The sequence below is a fragment of the Neopsephotus bourkii genome, unplaced genomic scaffold (assembly GCF_033783945.1).
Source record: "Neopsephotus bourkii isolate Nb327-2 ecotype Australia unplaced genomic scaffold, CSIRO-AGI_Nbou_v1 NB_591, whole genome shotgun sequence".
Lineage (NCBI taxonomy): Eukaryota > Metazoa > Chordata > Aves > Psittaciformes > Psittacidae > Neopsephotus > Neopsephotus bourkii.
Window position 1 is genome coordinate 220,525 of NW_026901092.1, and position 18,490 is coordinate 239,014.

The window sequence follows — 18,490 nt, forward strand, 5'->3', positions numbered from 1 at the left end:
TTTCCAGTTCAAAATGTTGAAAGCATTTCTTTCTTTTTTTCTTTTTTTCTTTTTTTTAATTGAACAAATTGTTAAATCCTACATGCAAAATTTTGAAAGCCTAGACTACATGTTAAAACAGCTGAACACATCCTATTCACACTTTAGCTCGGGATCTTTCAAACGACAACTAACAGTCTATTAATATAACTATGACCAGCGGACTAATTTGGATGGACTTCTTTAGCTCTTGAAAATACTCTATACAAGAGCACTAGTAATTCATTCACTTTTATTATTCTTTTTGTATTTTAATCACAAACACTATACAATCAGTATTGTAGGTGTTAAAACATGTATTTGCTTTAAAAAAGTTTAAGAAGTATTAAAACAGCTTTAACAGTGATAAAGTAGGCTTTATTCCAATTGTTTGTGTTCAGTTATTCAACACCAATTTTTACAATACCTACATCTACTCAGACCTACTTCTTTTGGACCTGTGCCATCTGCTCTACCAGGTAACTTCCCAAATTATGAAATTTATAGTTTTCCTCTTTAAAAATAAATCGTTGGAATTCAGTATGAAGATGGCAGTGCTTAGACCCAGCCCACACGTCTTATAAATATGTTACAACTACACACAGCACACAGCTTCACAGTTCATGCGATAGGCAGTGTCTAAAAAATCAGTTACTAACTTCCAAAAACATTTAAATATCTACGGTATTTAAACACAGTGTTTCCTAGTTTCTCATAAGAAAAGTAAGCTGTAAACATTTTTACCTTTAGTTCATGCCTTGTTTGCTAGGTAACGTGGACTTTTTTGTTGGTTTATTGTTTGTTGCTTGTTTGTTTGTTTGTTTTTAAATCTACAACCATTGATGGAATAAATCTGTGTTCCCAAAAATATTACATTCCATGGATAAAGCACAAGTCTATTATATAACCATGTGATACAGATACAGAAAATGGACTACTGTATTCAAAAACATAAAAGTAAAGATACTAAAACAGTCCATAGCTGTTAGAGCTGATGCTTTCAGAATACAGACCAACATTGTTACACTAAAAATGTTCAAAAATAAGGCCTCTGAAATAAATATTTCCATTCTTTAAAAAAAGATATAATAAAAATGTACATCACATGGTCAATGTAGGTATAAAAATCACTAAGTTAAACCATTCTGGACGATGTATCTGAAGTAAAATGGCCTAGGTTTTGCTTCTGCCGACGTCCTCTATTGTTTTTGGGGCATTTTCTGTTAAAAAAGATAAAGGAGGACTGGTTTTATATATGCCACATAAAATTAAGCCTAGAAATAACACATTGACTTAAATTTCTGTACAGAACAATAGCAAGGAGTCTCTGAGCTGTTCTTACGAAGGGATGCTCCTGCTGTTCAGTACTGGACTGTTACCTGGGGACACCCGTGGGACCTCAGATCACTCAGAAGGGAGTTCTGCTTGAACTTAAGACTGAAACCAGCAAGGTGCTATGTCCTTCAGCCTTGACCCAGCAAAACACATGCCATGGTGAATAATTACCCTGGCTTTACTTCATACATATCTCATACTTAAAATCCAGCGGACAGCAAGACTGGATCAAACAGCCTTTTGAAGTGTTGGACCTCCCGGTGTCCTGCTGCTCATGGCACCCCTGAGACAGAGCCCACCCCGGACTCTCTGTAAGGTGACTCAGGCGATCCCTTTCTTGGGGACAGACACACAGCTGAGGAAGGATTCACAAAAGCCAGCAATTCTGAGTGGGACGGCACTTAACCCATAAGGCAACAGGCAATGCTCAATGAATCAGTCCTACTGCAGTGAAGCAAGACAGACTGTCCTTGAGAGACTGTGAGCTGGGAAACAGTTGTAGGGAGGCTGAAAGAGCAGGGCTGCTGAACCACAGCCTTCTCACCAGTGCTTTAGCCAGTGGGGTGGTGAGTAAAAAAGGGATGACATCAACTGCATGAGCTAAGTAACTCTTTTATATGTGCAGGAGCTGTCAAAGTATGTGTATATCCACATGTATCATGGATGCCCAAGCATAGTACTTAAATGCTTCATGCACCTATAAGGTAACTAAAGTCAACCTTAATTTATCCCAGAGACCTCAGACACCACTGGGTTCAACACTTAATGAGCAAGCTGAACCCCTTGTCATCAAAAGGAATCCATGGCTCTCAGCTCCGTTTTCATACAGGGTGAGACTCTGAGACAACCCAGAAACATGATCTCTGTGCTTGTGTGTCTTTAAATTGTATAAAATAGGTTCCCATGGAGAGTGACTAATAGCAGGACTAGATGCACATTAGTTTCCACAAAGCATATATAGTGTGAGGGATACTCCTCCCTCCATGTAACACCATTTACAGTGGTACTGCAAAGAGCAGCATCTTGTCAACCTCTCCGGTTTCACTGGGCGGGAGTAGGGATTATAGCTTCTATGAGATACCAGCAATGCTTGGGTAAGTTCAGGGGAGGTCTAATGCAGTAGCTGACCTTTTGGATGTGTTTCAAGGCTGATCTCTTTTGCTGGGTATTTGGTCTGGGGATTCAGAGCAGTTACTGGTGGTTTGTGAGTTTAAACAAATGTGTCTTTTGTGACCAAAAAAGCAAAGGCAATAGGATGTTACATAATCCTACAGCTTCAGTCATTAGGTGCTTTTTCTGTGGATATTTTGAGATAAAGCATATAAAATTATGGGTGTTAAATATTTCAATACAGAATAAGTATATCCATACAATGCGTTACTGTTTTTGTCTTTACCTACCTTGTTATGCACATGACAATTGCAACTATAATGGCAATCTGTACAGCTCCAATTATTGCTGCAATAAGGACATGCGTAAGCTTTTGTCTGCTTGGGACAACATAAAGAATACTAAAGTCTGTCTTTTCACAGTGCTGTCCAGTATATCCTGATTCACACCTGAAAAAGAAAAGGGATATTTTAGGGAATCTGTAATTTGAAAACAGCCCGGTCATTCTGCAGATGAAATAAGGAGTTCAAGGTGACTCCAGCTGAGAAAGAGTTGGTGAGAAGGTGGAGGTGTGGAGATATGCTCTGCTTTCATGGGTTCAGTTACTGGTGTCCGAGAACACACCAACATAGTGAACGTCCTCATGTGGCAAAAGAATCTTATGGGATCATTATTAAATTGGGGCGGTATTTAGGAAGAATAAAGCAAATAGGTGAAATAAGTAGAGGAGGTTAAATGAAGCATGCTTAAAGAAGCATGCTCAGGAAACACATCAGCATGCTCATTCAGCTGCAATGTCAGTATGAGAGAGACATGACAAAGAGGAACAAAAATCTTGAAAATTGTAGGAAAAGGAAGATCTCTTTTCCAGCTGCAGTCTACAGAACTGGAATCCTGCAAAACCTATCGGACAAGCCCAGCATCAAACCCCCTCCTGCCTTGTCACTGAAGCAAAATTTACTGGAGGCCGAGTTAGAAAACACAGGGGCCCACAATGTTAAAGTGGGAGTTCATGGAAGAATCCATAAAAATTGGCTAGGGATGGGGAAGAAACGGCTGGAGGTAGAAGAGAAGCAGCTGCTTTAAATGGTAGCCTGCCTGAGCAAAGCAGCAGTTAGCTCAATGAGAAACACAGCAGAGGCTGCTCCTGGTCAGCAACATAGGTTCAGGGAACGCCAGATGTGCCAGCAGTGAAGGTGGCAGAGAAAACATGCTCTGGAACAATTCATGTTGGAAGGCAAGAGAGGCTGAAGCACAACACGGAAAGGCAAGAGCCACCCAAGACACTGAGCTGAAGTCTGCAGAATGAAAATCCACCACTCACATCCCTGAGCAAGTTCCTTATGCAGCTGTCCTTTAAACTCACTGATGCAAATGGGTCATCCAGGGCAACTGGATTACATACAATTAACCTCCAGCTCTATGGTAGAAAGCTGGAGAAGTAATGTTCACACACAGGCAGAGAAACAACCCTTTTGTAAACTGGATCATATAGACCCAAATGCAACACAAAATCAGTCTCATCCATCAAAAAGTTTTCTGCTAGGGTAGGAATTAATTCTGTTTGGAGGAACAAAATAAATACTCCACAGCCATTCCTACAACTGCTAATGCAACTCCTAATCCCCCTTTGCATGCAGGGATAACAATTGGGGTTTACATGTTCATAATCTTGTGACTCTACTTTCTCCAGCCATCAGCTGCTGTGTAAGGAGTTTTGGTTCAGGCATAAAACAAGTTCCTGTAAGAGCAGAGTTATTAAAGAAAAGCCCTGTGTACTGCATGTAAGCTCAGTAATGATTAGGAAGAGAATCAAGAGAAACGTGTATTATCATACAAGAAGAACGAGAATGGGGAATACATTGGTAATAATGCAAAAAGAAACAATTTAAGGAAGAGAACTCCTTTCTAGTGGAGAGGACTGAATTTTCATTGTTACTTTGCTTTTGTTTTCATTAAAGAAGGTAACAGTCAAAGTGTGATCAATGTGAGAATTGCTTTAAAACAGAGAAGGCAAAACAAAGCAGAGGGGGCACAAGTAATTCAGAGATGTTTTCTCAGAAACACTGAAGCCACAGGAAATTATTTCTGAGAAATATTGAATGGAGATTCAGGAGTATCGAATTCCTGTAAAGAAGGACTGCTCATGTTAAGAACCGTATCGGCGATGGGATGAAGTTTAAGCTTCACTTAAACTAGTGGACACTAGTTTAAGCTACCTTAAACAGGTATAACAGATTAGAAAGCATTCTGCTGCATTAACATATAGCAAGATAATATAGCATTAATACAATAGCAAGATAAATAGAGGTCAGCATGGATTTATCAAAATATGCTGATCAGTCAAATAATTGAGTCAGCGTAAAGAAGTTATTTGCAAAGGATCGACCTGTGCCTCCTTGATGGAGCCTGTCATAAGGAAGGGGAAGAACTGCAGGGCAGCAGCAGATAGACCAGATCACAGATGTGCAAAGGCTGCTAAACTAAATATTATGCAACAGCCTACTCCAAAACCTTCCTTCCACCTGCCTGCTGCGAGTTCTGGAGGGCTGCTGTACAATGAGCAAGGAGATTTATTGCCCTCAGTGAAAGCCAAAGTCAGAATTTGCCCTGCGCAGGTATTTCCTGCAGTTTTTAGGTCATCTGAAACCTCACATAGATGACTACCAGGAAATGAGGGCCAAATTAAACAATGTACATGCTAGATGTGTATGAGAACACAAAGCATTTGAAAATAACAATCTACCCCCAGCATTCATCATGATACGTTACTTGCCACAGGAGAGAATTTTTTCTTTGATAGAAGTACCTGATTGCTACAGCAGACTGCTGTCTGATATAAATCATTTGTTTCCTTATTAACTCTGCTCTAGTAGGAAACATGGATAAAATATGAGACCATCAGTATTTAAATAGCCAAGAAAAAGCTGAAGGAGATCTGATACTTAGGGTTAAGAACAGACAATCAGAAATTCTTGACTGGAACCATGTGAGGGTTGTTGCACAAGGCCCAGTGCTGAGACAGTGTTCAGGCTGTTCAAATAAAGAACTGAAGGTACTAACAGTAATTGTAGAACAGAATATAAAGGGACAGTACATTAACTAAATTCATTGAAACATTGCCTATCAGTAATTATTAGAGTAATAATAAATATTTGCATGATAGAACAGTAATTGAATCATTAATGAATACATTTCTATGTGATTAGTGCCTTCCAGAAAAACAAAAGTTCAAGAAATAAAATAAAAAAAATCAGCCAGAAACCTTTTCTTTTAAATACCTCTACTTTGAATATTTTGAGGACAAACCCATCAGAAATTTTGTTAAACACAGCTCTAGATTAAAAGAATACTCTATTCAAATAGTGCTGCATAATGCCCATCAAGATGATGTGGGGGGATGCACCCAGCTTCCCAAAAGAAGCAAAGCCATTTTGAGCTCTCTTGGTTCTGTCCAAGAAAAGAGAAAAACAAGTAAATCCTACTGTAAAGGTGAAAATAAACAAGAAAGGGTCTTGGATGGCAAAAAGAATGATATAAGCTTTCACATGCTGAAGCTGACAACTATATTGGCTCTGCCTTTTGGGCTTCTTGCTCTCTGATCAGTCTGGAAACCCTTAAATCTTGGCAGTGCAACACCTCCTTAATATCCTTGATCAATAAAGATCAAAGGAGAAAATCTGATAGTATCTAAAGGATTTACAGCTGAATTTTCCAAAGCAAATGAAAGCAAAGAGTTATAGCATCTCTGACCACATTAATCTGAAAGTACAAGCTTGCAAGACAGAAGTTCAGGAGTTAAAGCTCCTAATAAACAGGGCACTACATATCATGAAGGAAAAGGGGCCATTTTCTGTAAAAAACTTTTAAAATTAATTTTAGTTTTTGAGGCAAATAAAGTTACAGAATTCAGTTGGTGAAATGTAAAGAGAAATATTGTCTGGGGGAAATAAACTGGAACATTCAGATAAACTAGGAAACACTGAGTGGCTTTATACTGAGAGTACTTAGCTGCTAGATTACACTGTAGAAAAACAATGTGGGCTAAAGCACATGTTGCAATATTATACTCTCTAGATGAAGCCTATTACTGTGAAAAGGACAATAAATGTTAAAGATAAGATATTGATACTCTAGAGAGAGTTTATGACAGGAGCAATAAAATGCACAGATAGTATAAAAACAGACTGAGAGGTCTATGGGGAAAGCAGTCATACAGAGAAACCATGCAAGGCAAAGCCATTTTTTGGTAGGTTTTTCTCTCTCTAGATAGGATTTAGCAGCTGAAAATAAGAGGACAACACTAAGGCCACACTATTCAGGGATATTAAGCTTCTGAACTGCCTGACTGACCGAGTGTTTCCTCTGAGCACTATCATCCACATGACGGGAGCAGCTGGGTGCTACCCACAGCACAGGGATACAGCTCTTGTGGCACTGCTTAGATAAGTGCAAATTGGTACATGCTGTAATTATGTCTAGAGAGCATTTTGATTAAGCTTTACAGCAATTTCAAGCACACTTTGGAGGCATGCAGAACTTACCGGCAGGAAGCCTTCTGAGTGGAATAAATGAATTCACATTTTCCATGTATACAGTAGCCATTGAAGCTTTCCGAACAAGGTATATGGTTTCCAATGTAAATGTCTTCTCTTTGATCACTGGCATCTTGAAAAGAGATATACATAAATGGCTGTATGATATTCATTAAAAAATCTCAACCAAGAATAGCATATCCTTAAAAACTTGTAGAGGAACACAGAATAATAAAGCAAAAGCTTAAGGGTGAAGTTTCAGAGGCACCTAGAGATTTGCTAGAATGTACTGTGCTGAAAAATGATCCTCAGAGACATCTAAATATGCTTCTTATGGAGAAGAAAGGAGAAAAGGAGAAAAGTATTCATGACAGAATCAAGCCAACGCAGGAAGATCAGCAGAAGCTTTGTCAGTGGCATTGGGACAAAGAGCTAATACAGAGAGTGATCTCCTATCCCTAAACAGAGGAAAGAAACCCTGAAGGATTAGAAAGAATCTGGACCACATTTTATTATTACTGGGCAGAAAACAACTGATAAAGCCCAGATCTGACTGGTACCACTGGTCGCTATAGCTGAAATCACACTGCAACACCAGTATTCCTCAGAGAAATGGTTTTATGGAGAGGGAACTCAGCATAGCTCAGCACAGGAAGGCAGTCCCTTCTGTGCCAACATCTTTCATGCTTCTGTGTTGTTACTCAAACTATCTAAAGCTGCATGTATTTTCAACCATTCTTTCCCCCAAATTTTTCTGTGAAAAAAGTCCTAAACAGTTGGTAATTCATAAGGAACTTCTGTATAGAGCAGGGATCTAAAGATGTGAGCGTAACTGTGGAATATGTTCATTTCCATAGCAATAGACTATAGCATCACAAGTACAAGATTATAATGAACTGCAGGTGCCAAGCAAAAAGGGACTTTGAAGAAGAAATCTTATACAATTGCAGATACTTGAAATAACACCAGCAAGAAAGAGCTGCTGGTTTAGGTCTTCGTTAGGAAGCCTGTTGGTTCAGACTGTGCTTCAAAGATATGGAAGACTTGATAAAAGGGAAGAACATTGCCTGACATTACAAGATGTCCACCACTGCCCTGATGCAATAGACTACATTGTGGCATGTCTAAGAGGAGAAAAGTGGGGATGTCTCATCCCAAAACTGTTGCCTCCGTCCTCCAAGCAGTAATTACTGTCACATTTGGTCCTGATCCAAGGCTGATAACAAGCTACTTACAATTACAGATCATAGAATAGTTAGGGTTGGAAAGCCCTTAAGATCATCCAGTTCCAACCCACCTACCATGGGCAGGGGTGCCTCACACTAGACTATGTTACCTAAGGTTCTGTCCAACTTGGTCTTACTCTGTTCGTATAGCTGTGCCATGCACGTTTTAATGCACGCACTAATACAGAATGTGAGGCTCAGTGAAAGATGCAACCCCTAAAAAGTGGGATGGCCACGGCCACTTGTTAACGGCAAAACTTGTTAAATGCAGGAGGCGATTCCTAGTGTAAAACAGACATTTACCCACCTATCGGTGGGAATCCATATTTAATCTGAGAGGCTTACAAGACTGCTTCATAGCTTCAAAGTGAAAGGTTTAACTGGTATAGGAGCCTTGAAAGAGTGACTGGATATATTAGCTCAGATGCTTCACCAGAAGAAGGAAGAGGCATGTATGACACCTGAAACCCCGATTCCCATGTTGGTACAACAAAACCAGCAAGCCAGCTGAATCTAGGAAAAGAGACCTTACTGATGTAACTTTAGTAAGCCACTTGCACTGCAGGAGAGGGAGACTGCCACGGCTGTGGTTCTAGAGACTAGGAGGTGTTAAGCATTCAAAGAGCAGGGTTTAACAAGAGTAACCCAAAGGAATTTATAGCAGCAGCAAACAGAAGTGTGGACTATTCTCTTGTACTGGAGGAAAAAGTCATTCAAAGCCGGCTTTCACTATCTCGAGAGACACGACTGCTGCATTGAAATATTTCAAAACACTATTTCTGCACAAGGCATATTCCCTCTGTGCACATCATTTGCCAAACTTGAGACTGCACAAGCTGTACACATTAATAATAATAATTATATACAAAGTTTTTTCCACTAACTAGGTTTCAAGAGCAATTTATACGCAATGAATAAAAGGCTGTAACTTCTTCTGAATAGGAACCAAAAGTGGTGTTTCATTACAACACATAATGAGATGTATACTGCATTTGGTGCCTTTTATGCCTTCAAAATGTAAGTGAAAATTGACATTAAATCATTCCAACTGGTACATCATATGGAGTGAAAATAAGAGAATTTGTGAAAAAAGAAAAATATACAGAGCTTTTTGGCAATGAATGGCTTTTCAAGAAGAACAAAAGAAATGTTGAATGCCATGGTGAGATGGCTTTACTCTGAGATGCCATGAGAAGGCAAAACAAGCATAATGACAGTAAAAAATAAAGACCAGAGCTAACAGAGAGGATACTCACCCCTCACAACAAAACATGTATTAAGACTGGTACTGAGGAGAAACAACAAGCTATCATCATCAGTGATTCCTTCCTGTGCAGAATGGAAGCATCCCATTTGAAGACTGGACTCTCTTTTCAGGGAATTTTGCTGCCTCCCTGGGGCCCGAATTAGGGATTCATCACAAGATTAAAGAGCTTAGTACAAGCTTCAGACTACTGTCCATTCCTGCTCTTTCACATGGGTACTAATGATGTAACAGTAAGAAGTATGAGGTCAAACAAAAGACATTTCAGAGCCTTGGGAAGAATGCTGAAATATTTGGGAGCAGAGGTAGCGTTTTCCTTAATCCTCCCAATAATGAAGGGGGACTTTGGAAGAAACAGGTGAGCCCAGGACAGCAATACCTGGCTCCAGGACTGGTGCTTCCACCAGAACTTTGGGGCTTTAGACCACGAAAGAGCCTTTGAGACACAAGGTATGCTGCAGCCTGGTAGGATCCACCTGTCCTGAAGGGGAAAATGCAACTTTGGGCACATGCTGGAGGAACTGATTGAGAGAGCTTTAAATTAGAATCAGAGGGGAAAGGGAATACCAGCAGCATTGCAGTAGATAAGCCAAGGGTTGGCATGACATTGCCTAGGGCGGCAATATTAGTGGGAATATTTGTCCTGCTCCTGGGTGCACAGAGGTCTCAGGAACATACCTGAAATGCTTGTACACCAACACCCATAATATGAGAAACAAGTGGGATGAACTGGAAGTGCTGATTAGTTCCCAGAACTGGCGTAATTGGTATCAGTGATTCTTGGTGGAAAGAATCCCATGACTGAGTGCCGGGATGGAGGATGCTGTTCAGGAGGGATAGGCAGGGCAGGTGAGGCGGGGGTGTCACACTGTACATAAGGAAGAGGTTTGACTGTGCAGCCCTTACAGTTAGTGTTGATGTGGTTGAGAGCCTCTGGGTGAGGGGTGGGGGGATGGAAAACAAGGAGATGCTGTGGTGGGTGTCTGTGGACTGAAAGGTCTGGAAGGAATGCGCTATGAGGATTGGTTAAGGACTCTGGGCTTGTCTGGTTTGGAGAAAAGGAGGCTGAGGGGCAACCTCATTGCTCTCTACAGCTTCCTGAGGAGGGGAAGTGGAAAGGGAGGTGCTGGTCTCTTCTCACTGATACCCAGGGACAGGATATGTGGGAAGGGTTCAAAGCTGTGCTGGCGAGGTTTAGACTGGACTTTAGGAAGCATTTCTTCACAGAGAGGGTGGTCAAACACTGGAACAAGCTTCCTAGAGTGGTGGTTGATGTCCCAGGCCTGCCAGTGCTTTACGTTAAGAGGCATTTGGATGATGACCTTAACAACATGGTTTAGCTTGGTCAGTCCTGAACTGGTAAGGCTGATTAGATGATCGCTGTAGGTCTCTTCTGACTGAAGTAGTTCTATTCTATTCTGTTCTGTTCTAACAGTGCCATTATTTGTGAGAGAAGAGGAGAAAAGGTTAACACCTATGCAGATCTGCCTTTTGTCAGTAACTTGAAAAAGGCAGAGGCATTTTTTTCCTGGACAACAATACTTTGAGCAAGAGTCATGACATGCAGAAGCATATATTTTTGTTCTGAGAATGTATGTAACACATGGGCTACTACCAGGTAAAATAATAGAGCAGAAAGTGAAACTCTGCCCTATTTCATTTATACTGAGGTTATTAAAGGTAAGGTAAGGTTCATATAGGTAAAACATGTTTAAGCAGTGTCAGTCAGCATATTAGTTTACTGAAAATATTTTGAAATACCATAAAAATATAGAATCTGCTTCTTTTCCCCCAGAAATTAACACAAAAGATAGGGTCACAGGAGGGAGGCTTATGTCATTGCATCAAGAATGTCAGCTTGGTGTCTTCCAGTAAAGTAATTTTCACAGCACTTGTGGGGAGTCTAGGCCTGGGCCCACTGCATCGGGTGGTGAGCAGCTGAGCATCTTAGATGAACACAGCAGGCAAAACTCACAAAAAATCCTGCACATCTTCTTTCCAGCCTTGCAGCGAGCTGTAAGAAAGAAGCTGTTAACAGCTCTGTCTCAGTTACAGAAATCAAAGCTGTAAGGCAGACAAGAAGGGACCTGCGTGCTCTGTTTTCCAGTCTTGTGAAACTGCAACCAAACAACACAGCCAGCACAGTACCTTTCACCTCTGGCCGATACTGCATGCCATCCTCTTTCTTTCCAACGGCATTCGTGTCATCTGTTTCTAGAGGATAAATACATGCATTGATAGCTATTAGGAAAGGCTTATTTCCAGACCACTACATGTATGTCATTGAGAAGCCAGAATAGTAGTCAAAGAATCATTTAAATTGCAGTAAAACGGGACACATTCCCACATTGTTCCTCCCATACAACCTGCTCAGCAGGTCAGTAACCCAGTGTCCAGACCAAGACTTAGCACACCTTAAGCTGTAGGCTTTGAACTACGACTTTTCTATGGTATGGGCCTAGGTTATTTTGGTGACAGTCTGGTTTTGGTTTTGGAACTGTCCAAGTTACAGATCTAGAGGTAAGTGGCAAAGAGATGGTGGAAAGCTGTTATTCCCATGAGAAAGTCCTAACTGCAAGATCCCAAAACTGAAGAGTCATACACATGACTAACTATAATGCAGTAGACCAAAGGGATTCAGTGGATCATTCCAACATGGGAAAAAGAAAGGAGTATTTGTGCAATCAAGGCCAATTTGACTTACCTTGGAAGCACATTGTAAAGCCCACATCCCCAAGAGGGAACATTTCCCTTCCACTGGTATTCCTTTTGCTCTCATACTTCTTACCACCCCCTCATGTAAGACACATTGGACTATCACTTAGATCCTCATAAGATCTTTCCTTGTCTTTTCAGGTAACAGCAGCCAAAGAAAGGTAATGTAAACACAGCACATATGTATGTAGTGCAAACATACCTCTGTGTGGGAAACTCTAAAATACAGGCAGGAGTTCACTGATAACTGGATCAGTGGCTTCTGATAAAAAATGGAAACAGGAAAGCTGTACCAAGCTCGCTTATGTCACAACTTACATTGACCAGAAAACCAAACTTAAGCATACCTGAGCAGTGTCCAAGATGCCTGATGTCGATCTGCTCTTGCCTCAGACATGATGCTTCTCTAACAAAGCATGGATTGTTATAGGAACTTCCATCAGAAGCACATACAGGATTAAAACTGTATCCACTGCAGTCTATATTACATACACACCTGTTAATTCAAACATACAGCAAAACAAAATTGACATCCAGCAAACAAGAATTAAGTTATATTGAATCCTTATCAAACACTAGCTCATACACTAATGCCAGGGGAGAAGAGCATGTTGTGTGAGGATGCTGAAGAATCTGTTGATGGCTCAGGCTTCCGAGCAGAAGATACAAAATTATGAATCAGTGCTTCAGTGTGCTTTTCAATACGGCTTTGATGTTTCTCATCATTTTATAGTGACATCAATCTCATTGATTAACACCTGAACATTGATAACACATTGCTAGGAAGATTTACTACATTAATATAACAGTTTGTGTTGCCTCTGTTCTCAAAACCAGATGAATATTCTAATTTTGGGGGTCATCAGGATCCCTGAGAGGGAAAAAGACAGAAAAGGATTCCCATTTCTGTTAAGCAGTAAAAAGATATTTTCAATTTCATAGGTTGTGCAGAATCAATATGCTCAGTTAAGTGTGTCATTTCAACATTCCATTTATACCTTTGAAAGTTAACAGTGGGGGCTTTTATGTTGTATTTAAAACAGGATTATGCGATCTGAATTATTTTATACTGTATCCAATTGACACTTTGGTTGTTTCAGATGTGGTATTTCCCATATAATTTGTAACTAGGGACTTTAAAATGAAAGTAGGAAAAATGAAGACTTAGCATGTAGCTGGTTCCTAACCACACAAATGTAGGACAGCCAAAGACTCAGGTAGGGCTGTGACTTACCTGTGTTCAGTGCGACAGTTTTGTTACCTCAACAAAAAAGCCTGAAACTGTACAGGTATGAATGTCACAGGAAATCTTTCCAGCTGTCAAATCCCCAGCCCTCTTGTTTTAATCAATATTTTACTTTTTAACTGAATGTCTGGTTTTGAATGACAGTTTCTGTGTGTGTTTCACTTTGCTCTGCAAGCTCTGCTCTGCCTGGGAAAAGTAAGGAGGTTGGCTGCAGAACATGGGCCAAGGTGGGTACCATGTCCAGTGCTCAGTTGAGCTCCTGCTGATGCTGTGAGAGCAAGAAGGGCTGCTTTACATCCTCTGAGGAGGTGCCTATGGGTACATGATCCTCTCTTTGCTAGAAAGCTCTGCATACTGGGCACATGGTCTGACTTCTAGGAGCTGCTGCTAGCTTCATCATGATTCACTGCTATAAAACATGTGGTGGGAAAAAGAAAACCCTGAGCTACCAATTTGCCGAGGTTTTTATGTTCTTTCCAGCTGTTCCAGGTACCATCAAACTATTAAATAGATGTATGTGCATCTCAAGTCCGTAAGAGATCTTGCAGCAGAGCCCAATTCCATGCTGCAGAAGCACTGAAGACAGCCAGTGTACCTTTCACTCTTTATACACCAGCAGCTTTTGTTGCCAAAATTTACAGGTGCTAATTTTGCCAGTAATATTTCATGCCTGTGAACCGCAGGTTGTTGCTAGACAAAAGAACACCTCTAGTGCAAGCAGGTTTTTAAGTGCACCTAATGGTACTACCCCAGTATTAAGTCTCTGTACCTCTTAGTGACCCACCTCAAAGCACTCATGAAGCCACTAAATAGCAATATGATGAACATATGATTTTTTTTCTTACTAGAAATGGTAATGGTTGCAAACCTTAGACCCAGGAAAGGAAGGACTCTTTTGTCTACATGCTTCCGCATGATTCTAAGCCTAATAAGCCTAATGAGGACTTTAACAGGATTTACTATATGCATTTGCTCAATGAGCACAAAGGCTCAGCAGTTGTGCACATTTATTGACACACAAGGGCAGACAGCTAGTCCTAATTTGTATAACATCGGCTATGTGCTTACAGATACCTTCCCACAGCCTTAAAGCTCAGGAAACACCACGGCCTGCACTCACCCCTCCTTGTCACATTGGTATAGGTATCTCTAGACTGATTCCATCTGTATTTCTGTGTTCAAACTGCACTAAATCTGTTTGCAGTCACCACCCAAGGTCTGTAGCACTGTAATTACTGTTGGGATTTGTCATCCCTAGTGACAAATAAGGTGAGTTTTGAAAGTACTTTTTTCTTCCCTTGGGTGACATTACAGGCAAGAGTTGAAACTGCTTAGAAGCTGCATACTTTTGCATGATTCGCTGTGTTTAGATTTAGCATCTAATCTTAAATGTTTACTTTCTTAGCATTGCCAAATTCTTGGTTTGGGGGTAGTTGTGAATTCCTGACCCCGTTTTTCTGACAAACGTTCTCCGTCTTAGCTCCAAGAATCTTTTCAACATACAAACATTTCTTTTCATATTTTAAAATTTACTTCTAAAGGCAGAGAAATGATAACAAAAAGCAACACCAAAAACTACAAAAGGAAAGCTTGTGACACTTCCGTAAGTGCTGGGGCAGCATGAAGCAGCTGAAGCCCACTGACCAGCTGCAACAGGCAAGCAGAACAGATTTGGTGACTGCCAGGGGTGGGAGTGAGTGAAACACCAGCCTGCTGCCAGTCTGGATGATGGGATTTGCTGGAGTCTTGCAAGCACACCAAATCCCCTTCGGGGTCCCGCTGGCACTACAGACCACCACCAGCTGGCAGCCATATGTGCTTTCCACCCACAGGCTAGATGGGTCTCGCCAGCTGAACTGACCCATCCAACCAGTGGAATACGTGCCTGCTGCCCACCCCTACCCGTGCTGCTCAGACATGCTCCCCAGGCACTGACCGCCCTTCCCCATTGGAGATGGGGTGGATTCTCCTGTGCCTGCCTCACTGTGGCTGTTACCAGCTGTTGCTGACCACAAAACCAACTGTACTGCTGGGGCATCCCCTGGCATTTGTGTCTCTAATCTCCAGCATCTGCCCCCTCTTCCAGGATCCATACCATCCTCCTTCCAGGCACCCTTATTCTGTCCAAGGGCACAGCTCTTCTCTCCAGAGTCCAGGCCCTTGGTTTGTGGTCTATCTGCAGAAGTCCAGCTTCCCAGCTGCTGAATCTGCCTCATGGCTCTTTATTAACTAGATGTATCAGGATGTGACACTTTTGCTTAGCCCAAGCATTAACCAGAGTTTACAACCAGTCTATGTTTATTGCAGCTCCTGAGTTCAAAAGTTCAATTTCAGATGCTCTCGCCCAGCATGACATCTAATTGTCCTCCTGAAGCCATTAGCTACTTCTTTGCCTAAGACCATAACGCCAAATGGTACACCTGGCTTTCACCTGGCCATTAAGTTACTGGTGTAGATGCATTGACAGAGCTGTCTGGCATGTAAAAGAGGGTGGTTTATGTACACTATGAGATAATGAACAGTTGAACTGGACTGATGTATCTAAACAAATTGAAACTACTATGCTTCATTATTCCAACAGAAAAGCCTGAAGCATTCCAGAGGGCTGAAAGGGAATGACTTAAGATGAGGACATGGTTGTGACATGATGATCTGATGCAGAGTATCCATGGATGCAGTAGGGTGGCAGAGAAGGAGCCAGAAGCACATGTTAGAAACCTGTACCTATTAGAGAATCCATATGGGGTGCAGCGACGCTGTCCTCGCTCATAGCTGGTTGGTACTACCCCCAAAATACAGCCAGGCGTGCAGGGAGTGCCAAATCGTGAGACAAGAGCAGTGAAATGTGGGGAATGATGCTCTCGATAGAAAACATGAAACAAAAATGTTTTTAACTGCTCAGTGTTTGTGAAGGAAGGTAAAACTGTGGGAGAGCAAGTTGCTGCTCTGATGCTGCACATCAAACACATTGAAACTGGTGGCTGGGTGCCTGCAAAAGGACAGGACCACCACCACAGACTGTAATTAAAAGGCACCTCAGGAAAGTATTGGAAGATCTCCAAATGAACCCACTATGAAATGCTAAAAATGTGTTCCATCATCTGAAGACAGAGAGCCACAGAGAGCAAACAATAGCTTGATACTGAGGAGATGGCAGAAAATACATCCTTCTGAGGGGAACCACATTCCCCACCAATGAGTCTGAGTCCTACAGCCAGGCAGAAGTCAAAGCCCAAGGCTAAAAAAGCACAGCCCATAGGATCTGAACCATCCCACAGACCGTACAAGCAGCACACAAAGCATGGGAGAAGACGCAGCAGACAGTGTTAATGAGCTAAAAGGGCCTTAAAGGACAGAAATCTTATCTGGGCTTCTGCAGGCAGGAGAAGCTGTGTGAGGTACCATGAACTGTGGGCTTTGTTTTTCTTCACAGCTGAAGACTGAAACTGGATACAGAATTGAAGCCACAGGTTGTAATCTGTTCCTTTTATGCTGGCAAGAGAGCACAAAGACAGCAGAGGACAATACAGAGAGCTGCTGGGGAAGGGAGGGCAGGAAAAACTCAAGATCATGAAAGGGGACCAGGATATGTAGGAGAGGCACCCAGAGAGGAGAGAGCAGACCCTAACTGTAAAATTCCTAATATCCCACCTTTTAACCACTTCTTATTTCTGCCTTAGCTCCCCCCAGCACTGTGTCCATGTACAGCAGTCCACAACAGCAGTGCCACATGCAGTTTCCCAAGCTCAGCTACGGACACCATCCAGCACGACTTGTGCAGAATGACTGATGAATGGTGGCCCTGCCCCAAGGCTAGACTCCTTCATCCACCAGTCTGATACAGGCGCTAGCCTGAAAACCTAGCTTCAGGGCAAAGGGATGCAAAGGTTTTGCTTATATTTCTAAATTCACATGTCAAGCATAAAAATATTAGGTTATACAATTAGAGATATTTAATTAGAGGCAGCCAAAGCTTTAGCCCCATCCCTCAGGCAAATGCTCTGAGAGGTATGTTTATTCCTTGGGAGTGACTCTCAAGATCAGGAAGGATCTGGGGAAAGAAAACCCAGAATCATGCAAATTTTCACGAAGAGAAAGTAATCCTTTTGAAAGCTTGCAAAATAAAAATGCCAGAATACTTGTAAACATCATAGTGTATTTCTCATGGCTCTCAATTATTTACTCCTGCTATTTGGAATAACTTCCAGGAAGACCTGCCTTAAGTCCAGCAGTGGTGCCAGCATAAATTGTTGTGTGACAAACATGGCGGGACACCCGCTTGGTGTCCTGTGAAAATAAAGAATCATAGAATAGAAACATAGAATAGCTAGGGTTGGAAAGAACCTTACGATCATCAAGTTCCAGCCCCAGCTGATGCTTTCAGCCTGATGTGTGGCTGCTCTGCACAGCCTTCAGAAGAAAAGAGTTGGTCACTTAAGAAAATGTCCGTTAACAGAATCGTGTACTAACAATGCTTTGAAGGGCTTGATGTTCCACAACAGAAAGAAGTGAATGAGTGCTTTGAGTTTTTGCTGTAACAGCTTGCTGTAAAAGTCACATTGGAATACAGAGTCAGAGCACTACAGGAGTCTTTATTTTTCATAACAACAATCCTACTGGTTTTATCTAAAAGGATTGAAACAGGTAGTTAATCCAACTTGATGTATTGCTAGAGAGGGCTGCCGCTCAGTGTCCTCAAGCAGATCTTTTCCCTTGCTTAGCTGTGGAACATCAACAAGACATATTCAGGTGTTTTTCTGATGTACTAGAAAGAACTTTAATTTTATCTCCTGTCACCAGAGTGTTGACATCCTATGAAAAAGGCACCAGCTTGTTGTGACAACGTGTTTTTAGAAGTTGCGTGTGTATCGTTCATTCATCAACACCATTAGTTAAACAGAAGAGCATTTTAACTTCAGGAAAGTACAAAGTGCTATAATTAAACCAAACATTTCTAGGTGTTTTTAATAAATACGGAATGAGAATGTACAACTCATTTATTAGGGGCTACTAAATGTAACAAAGAAAACGTGTTTAGTAA

The 18,490-nt window shown here is 41.4% G+C and overlaps 1 protein-coding gene across 1 annotated transcript in view; it reads right to left on the reverse strand.

Moving 5' to 3' along the window:
- Window positions 1–280: 280 nt before the first annotated feature.
- Window positions 281–18,490, reverse strand: part of TMEFF1 (transmembrane protein with EGF like and two follistatin like domains 1) — a 120,906-nt gene continuing 102,696 nt past the window's right edge. The window contains exons 6-10 of the mRNA XM_061351448.1: window positions 12,551–12,699; window positions 11,637–11,702; window positions 7,008–7,131; window positions 2,754–2,912; window positions 281–1,238 (exon numbers count right to left, since the gene is read on the reverse strand). Coding sequence (XP_061207432.1) covers window positions 1,154–1,238; window positions 2,754–2,912; window positions 7,008–7,131; window positions 11,637–11,702; window positions 12,551–12,699 — 583 coding nt within the window. The 3' untranslated portion in view covers window positions 281–1,153. The remainder of the gene's footprint in view (window positions 1,239–2,753; window positions 2,913–7,007; window positions 7,132–11,636; window positions 11,703–12,550; window positions 12,700–18,490) is intronic.